The sequence below is a fragment of the Coffea arabica genome, chromosome 6c, assembly GCF_036785885.1.
Source record: "Coffea arabica cultivar ET-39 chromosome 6c, Coffea Arabica ET-39 HiFi, whole genome shotgun sequence".
In the NCBI taxonomy this organism is placed as follows: domain Eukaryota; kingdom Viridiplantae; phylum Streptophyta; class Magnoliopsida; order Gentianales; family Rubiaceae; genus Coffea; species Coffea arabica.
Genome location: NC_092320.1, coordinates 46,767,189 through 46,774,814, shown reverse-complemented (window position 1 = coordinate 46,774,814; position 7,626 = coordinate 46,767,189). Strand labels below are relative to the sequence as shown.

Here is a 7,626-nt window from a genome sequence, read left to right as displayed (position 1 = left end):
AAGACATACACTTAGGAAAGTTCTTCAACCACATCTTACTTTCCAAAAGTGAGCCCAAGAAATAACCAAACCAGCTTCCAAATTATAGCCACACTTGGTCAGGCAGAAAGTTTTTTAGGATTCTAATATTTCCACCATCGTGTCGTGTCTTAATTCTATTGTGTCCAGCCACATCTTGTCCATGTTTTGAGTCATTTTTTCAGTTATTTCCAGTTTTTAATTGAGTCCAATAGTCCAAATTAGTTTTGGTTTACAAAGAGTCAATAATTTCTTAATTTGAGTTATAGGTTTCCTAATTCAAGTCCTCTTTGTCTTGTGTCTTTTTTTGGCTGAATTAAACACCAAGTCAAACCAGGTTTTTGGTGTAGATTTCCAGCCATATTTCAGGAATCTTTTTTGTGTTAAATCTGGTCCAAAACCACACCAAATTAGCATCAAATCTATTCCATCCTTGTCCAAATTCCTTAGAGTTTCATCGAGTCACATTAGGCTCATTCTTTTGTTAGTAAATCTGCAAATTTCTAACATATTTTTAGCACTTTTGAGTCATCCAGATCTGATCTTTTTGTATTCAAATCTCAATTCGAGTGTACCAATTTCATCTACATCACTTTCTTGTGCATTGTTGGATAAGTCATTGAACTACTTAAAAAATTTCTGATTTCTTCAAGTAAGGAGATCAACAACCAAGAGATTTTCTTGGTGAGCTTATTAGAGTGTATACAGGTGAGGTGTGTTGTAAGGAAACTTTCCTTTGTTTTTACTAACCATTTTGCAGGTCAAAGAGAAGTTCACATCACTTTGATCCTACACCTATGTTGGAATCCATAGTGGGGGAAGTGTAAACACCAAAATTTTTATTTTTATTTAATTCAATCTTAGCTTTATTCTTTTATTTTTATTTTTTTTATTATTATTTATTCTTGTTTTTATTTTATTTTAATTGATTAAGTTTGTGAAATGGTAATTAGTGTTTGTTTTTACTTTGGTACATTAAGGTTCATCATTTTTTCTTTTTAAAACATTTTTGCACTATATTTCAGAAAAAAAATTCTTACAAAATGTCTAGTCTTTTTATCCTTTCAATTCATTTTTTTAATAAAAATAAAGTGAATTTTTGCAAGGTAAAATCAAAAAAGGGGGAATATAACATTTGTTATTTATCCTAAATTTGTTTTGGGAAAACAAAAATGAAAAAGAAAAGAAAATATGTGGAACACATGCATAATTGATAGGTGGAGGCCATGCAAAGGAGACAAGTGTCTCTATTTTTCTTTTGACACCACAATATCTAGAGGACAAGTGGCTAGGACACTTGGAAGCCTAGGAAAATTTAAAAAAAAACAAACAAAAGAAAAGGAAAACAAGGAAAGGAGCTACGGGACAAAGGGGAGGAAAAAAGGAAAAACTAAGAAAGGAAATGAAAGGAAGAGGTGACAGGCTGAGAAGAGAAGAGAAAAACCAAGGGGAAGGCTTGGGGGGCTGAACAAAAAAGAAAAGGAGAAAGAGAGAGGCTGAGCGAGAGAGAAAACCAGAGAAGGAAGATTTGGAACCAAGGGGAAGAACAAGAAAAGCTTTGGGCAGTAGAGAGCAAGAGGGAGAAACAGAAAGAAAACAAGAGAGAAAACTGGGAAAAGAAAAACTAGAAAAAGGAAGGAAAAAAGGTTTCTGGGAAGCAAGAAAAAGGGAGAAGAGAAGGAAGAAATAGAGGAAGGAAGAGGGAAAGAGAAAAGGAAAGAGAAAAGGAAAGGAGAAAGGGGAAAAATCTGGGAAAGATTGGAAGGAGTAAACAAGAAACGAAAAGGAAAAGTGCAGAAATTTCTCCTGCCAAAAACCCATCCAAGCTGACAGGATTGCCTACTTCGGGGATAGATTTTTGCCTTGATTTTTGCTTTTTTGAAGGATCTTTTGGTTTCTGCACCTTCTGGGGAGACAGTAGAAGAGATTTTATTCACGAATCACTGGGAGAAAACTGCTCCAGGACAACTGAATCTAGTCTCAAAGTAACGAGTTAGTCACTGCTGAGGCTGCCGCAACAGATTTTCTTGATTCCATCCCAAGAATCAGCGTAACTCTCCTGGAGTATTTCACATTCTGAGGTAACCTTTTGCTTTTCCTTTTCTTCGTTTTGTGTAACTTTCGTGAAGATTCAAGCTAATTAGATGCGGGTGTTGAGTTGTTTTGTTGATTATCGACATTCAATAACTATGTTCATCTTTCTATCGCACTGATTTGGTGATTACCTTAGCTATGCACTCGATGTTTTGCTTCAGTCACTTGACGCAATTTTGATGATCCTTTGATATGATCAAAAAGGGATTAAAATTATGAGAATGGCTTTGCAACAAGGAGTCAAGATTTCCATTATTCTTCTTTCATTACCTCACTGTCTCCGTAGATTTGAACCTGGGCTGTAGAATCTTGTGTTGAGTTGATTTTTGTGAAAAAGGGTTGCATTTCTTCCTTTAATATAAAACGAAATGATATTTTGATGTTGGGTTCGTCAAGAAACTACTGCTGTTATCGTTCATAGCAGCAGAATGAAATGTCGTAGGATAAGAGAGCCTCTGCGAAGAAGATTGCATTTTTGGGATTGAAATTTGTATGTTTGGACGTTGAATTTCTGTGTTTTTTTTCCGCCTAGATCAATGCTTGATGTTTGGGTGAGACTCTAGTTATGTTTAGCAAAGGGAAATTGGCACCATAAACCCATGAATTCATAGAGAAAGGAAATCAGCAGAAAGAAAAATGCTTTCTCGTAGGCTGCATGAAATATTTCCAGAAATTACACTTTGACCCTTATATTGTTGCTTAATGCTACTAGAGCCCAAAAATTGAAACAATTAATCAATCTTGTCCCTTTAACATGTTATTTTTCTTTGATATGATTTAATGTGATTTTTGGATAGATTTTTAGTGAATTTTAGGATGATATTTGAAGGTTTAATAACTTTTGCTAGATTTATAGTTTTTATTTGGATTTTTAGTAAAACAATTAAATATTTGGGTAGTGAAGATTGCATTAAAAATTAACTGTGAGAATACAAACTTAACAGCTGTTGTGAGAACTAGGGTTTCACGGCCTAAAAAAAGGAAAGGTAGGGTTTGGTTGTGGCAGTCACCCGCCATGACGGCCCTTCAGCCGCCAGATGGGGCTGTGGGAGATGCGACGCCGCGGCTGAAGAGCTTCGCAGCAGTGGTTTCAGCCAGTAGTAGCAACGAGGCTTTTAACCCAGGGACTGTCTCTACGTTTCAAGGAGAACCGGCTCTCAGAATAACGAAGAAGGACATCTTGCAGTTGGCACGTCCATTCCAGCACGCACTGGTGGGCAGATTCACATATAGTAGACCACCTATGGAGGATGTGAGGAAGTTCTTCCCGTCGTTAGGGCTGAAGGGGGAGTGTGCGGTGGCTTTGTTGGATGCGAACCATGTCCTCATCAGGCCAACAGTGGAGGAGGATTATCCTAGACTGTTCGTTCGCCGCACGTGGTTCATCAAGAGCTCACCCATGACAATCTCCAAATGGTCTCTGGATTTCAGAGCCAACAAAGAAGTGTCGATTGATCCTGTGTGGGTAAGTTTTCCAGGCCTGCCATTACCTTTCTTTGGAAGGAACCCACTCACAAAACTGGCATCTATCTTGGGACGCCTGCTGAAGATTGATGCAGCTATGGGGGATTTGAGGAGGCCGTCGGTAGTGAGAGTGCTGGTGGAGATTGACATTGCCCACGCACCTGTGAAATGTTTGTGGATAGGAGATTAGGACTACGGTTTCTGGTAGACTATGGAATACGAGAAGTGGCCTGCCTTTTGCTCCTTCTGCGAGAGGTTTGGCCACGACCAGCAGGAGTGCTTTCCGAAGTTTTCGGCACTCAAACCTGTAAAAAAGCCACAACAGACGCAGAACAGTGTCTCGGCTCCAACAGGAGATCAAGGAAAGCCACAAGGGAGGGGGGAGGATGTAGGGGAGAGGAGGGATCTCCAACAACTTGCGACTGGAACGGAGGCAGCGATGGAGAGGGCACCAGTACTTGTGGACCACGGGCAGATTGAGGCTATGGATGGCGAGCAGGTTGAGGAGCTGGTCCAGGTTGGGGTTGCGGAAATGCAACATTCTGCTATGGGAGGTAAGCCTGGACGTGCAGGGGCTGAAGCTGTGCAAGTGCAGGATGGGCTCAATGAGGCAATGGAGGCGACTGGAGTGAGGGAGGAAGATACAAGGGAATGGACGCGTTGATGCTCGAGAATGCTGGGTATAAGTGGCCTGACCAAGTTCCCATGACATCGCAGGTTCAACTCAGTAACCCATTTGAGGTCCTTGAAGGAGTGGGTGACGAGATGGTGGAGCTGCGAGCCAACAATCCGAAAGGAGCTGTGTTGCTTAGCCCAGTGCATGGGGAGGCAACGAAGAGGCTGCGGTATCAAGATCTTCGCGCCATGTAGGTGCAGTTGATGCATCGCTTGGAGCATGTTGGCAAGCTGGAGCAAAGTTGGAGGAATTCTACAGCAAATACGTCAATGGAGATGCAGCTCCAGAATCAATGCGACACCAGCAGGGGATGGAAAAAACGGCCAGGCTCCCAAACTTAAATGCAATGGGAGGGGAAACTCGAAAGAGGAATGCACTTCGTTCCAATGCTAAGTCCAATTAATTTTCTGGTATGGAATATACGTAGCGTGTCAAAAATGGACTCGCTCCGATAATTAAAAAAGATGAAATATGACTTTAACGCAAAAATTCTGGTCTTATTGAACCTATGTCGGAGGATGGGCGGTTGGATTTTGTGAAAAGGTTTTTAGGTTGCAATTCGGCAGCCTCCTTTCCGGAGGGTAAGATATGGGTTTTATGGGACCTTCCTCTCACTATAACATTTAACACATTCGCAGATCAATTAGTTGATATGGAGCTCAATTCTCCAACTGGTACACGCTTTCTCTCAGCAATCTATGCTCGATGCATGGGGGTAGTTGTGAGGACCCAAAAATTTTCTTATTCTTATCTTATTTTTTGGCTTATTTAAATAATTATTCGCCAGTTTTCTCCGAATTATTTATTTCAACCATTTTAAATCCATTTACATGGAACAATGTCTCACTTATATTTTAAAACGTCCCGTTAGCAAATTTAATTTTTCTGCGGCTCGTTTAGTGAGAAATAGCGAATACATATTTTTCGAGACAATATTTGATTCGAGAGTGCAATAATCTTGGAGAATTAAGAATGATCAATAGTAGACTAAGAAAAGTTAATTGAGGGATTAGAGGTGAGTGAGTTCCAATTAAGCTTTTACCGCGCACGCGTCGATAGTTTCTCGAAAGTCGCACCGCGCAACTAATTGGAGACTTGAGAAATTAATACTAGACTCGTAATTAAGAGTGAGTAATTACAGTGTTAAAGAAATTACATTGGAGGATTAGTGCATGAGTGTATCAAACAAGAGAGAAATTGGTAGTGCACAACACTATTTCGATAGCTATTCAAAGTTGACTTTGACAAGCCTTTTTGTTCCTTTTTCCCTCCAATCTTCCAAGACAAGCTTCACACACACAAACACTCATCTCTCTTCTCTCTTAGGTCGTCCGAAACAAGAAAGAAAAAGGGAGGAAGAAAGCTCCACAAATCTTGCTCCAAATCTTCATCCAATTTCCAAACACTTTGAAGATTAGTTTCATCTTGGAACAAGAAGCAATCTTGTGGATTTTCTTGGAGATTTTGGGTGGAAAAATCTGATTTCATCTAGGATTTCAAGAGGTAACCTTCATCTCCTTTAATCTTTCCAAATTTTTCAAGAATGAAGGTTAGTTTGCATGGGTTTACAACCCTAAGTAAGAAAATAGGTTAGAGGACTTGAGTATGTGATGTCTCACAAAATTTTTATTATTTTAAAATTCCATTTCGAGTTTATTTAAATATTTAATTGTCCATTTAATTCGAATATTATTTTTAACCTCTTTAGACCTAATTACATGGATTTATAGCTTCGTTATATTTTTAAAGTGACTCGTTTCAAAATTTAATTTTTGGAAGCTCGTTAATTGAAAATAGTGAATATTATGAAAAAATTTTTTGGAACCCTCAAATTCTTGGCCTATGGAAGTTGATTTACACTTATGAGCTTAGATATTCATGTAGGTGGCTTGTTATTGTTGGAAAATTTTGAATGTGGGCTCTATGAACTCCCACTCTTGTATTGATGGCTGATGTGATGCTTGATAATGGATTTAATGTTGGTTTAGTGCTCAAATTGGTAGATTAATGGTGCATAGCTAGTATAAACTTCAAGGAGTGCATGGATGTAAAGTTTCTAATTCTGCCCCTGTTATGATCGTGCCTTTTTTTTTGCGAAATCTTGAGGTTTTAGTGACTTGTATATGATGTTTATATGTTATATAGATGGTGTATAAAGTTTCATCGAAAAATATTAAGGTTTGGTTGGTCAAATGGATTAATCTCACAAAGCTAGCAAACCTGGAAAACTTTTCCCATAATGCTCAGACAGCTTTCTTGTTTCATCCATAACTCTGTGCTCCGACGTCAAAATCAAGTGCCGTCAGTGGCATTTGAAACTAGACATTCCCAGATTGCCAAAGGTATAAAATTCAACCCCTAATTCCACCCGAATATCCTGTACCAACCGTTTAAAGATGACCGTCCTGTTTCTATGTTTTTCTGGAACGAAGTTCAGAAGCGGCAATTTGACGCTTGAATTTGAGCTAGTTGTGTGCTGAATTTCAAAATGATTTCTTCTATGAAATTATATTTTTATGAATGTATTTTCCAACGCCATCAACCATACTCAATTCTGTGTTGAATTGAGTGATTTGTGATCAAAATACGAAACTTGCCCTGTTCTTGAAAACCCTAAATTTTGGGCAGAATTGATGCTAGACTTGGTGTGGACTTGCCAATTGAATTTCTTGGAGTTAAGACACTTACCAAATGTACCATGAATGTTCCTTAGGTTTTTCCTACACAAATGAACCATGTTTGAAGGATTTTCCTTGGCCAAATGTTTGGAATGGAAAACAAAAAAGCTCAAGGCAGTTTTGCCTTAGGATTTTTCAAAACTTTGGTTGTTTGGTTGACTATCTTCCCGAAGTTATTTTTCCATAAAATTTGATAGAGGGATACCCTTTATATAAGAATATTATATTGCTGAATTTGGTACCAATCCGAGTCCATTTCACTGCTCGACTGAATTACCAAAATTCATGACTCGAGTTTGGAAAACCCTTGTTTCACAAGGAATTTTGGTAACTTTGAGTTGCCATATCTTAGAGCTCAAAACTCCGTTTCTCGTTCCACTTATTTTTTTGTAAACTTGGATTGCAACTCTAATAGCGTTCCAAATTTCAAAAGCTAGTTCCAATCAAGTGAATTTTACCGAATTTTCAAAGTTGGCCAAAAACTAACTTAAATCTGCCTTATGAACCAAAACAGCGACTTTGAGCTCATTTTTGAATGTTTTCCATTTGGAATTTTAGAAAAGTGTATTCTAGGAACTTTTATTACTTTGGAAGAGGTTTCCAACGGTATCAATTTTTCCAATTTTTGACATATGGAAAGTAAGATACGATTTTTCTAATGTATCACATCGAAACTGAAAATTTTCGAATATCAAG

The 7,626-nt window shown here is 38.3% G+C and overlaps 1 protein-coding gene across 1 annotated transcript; it reads left to right on the top strand.

The window, feature by feature from the left end:
- Nucleotides 1-1,394: 1,394 nt before the first annotated feature.
- On the top strand, nucleotides 1,395-4,911 carry LOC140008603 (uncharacterized). The gene is made up of 2 exons (XM_072053426.1): nucleotides 1,395-2,099; nucleotides 3,057-4,911. The coding sequence occupies exon 2, from the start codon at nucleotides 3,788-3,790 to the stop codon at nucleotides 4,238-4,240; it is 453 nt and encodes a 150-aa protein (XP_071909527.1). The 5' UTR covers nucleotides 1,395-2,099; nucleotides 3,057-3,787; the 3' UTR covers nucleotides 4,241-4,911.
- The last annotated feature ends 2,715 nt before the right edge of the window (nucleotides 4,912-7,626 follow it).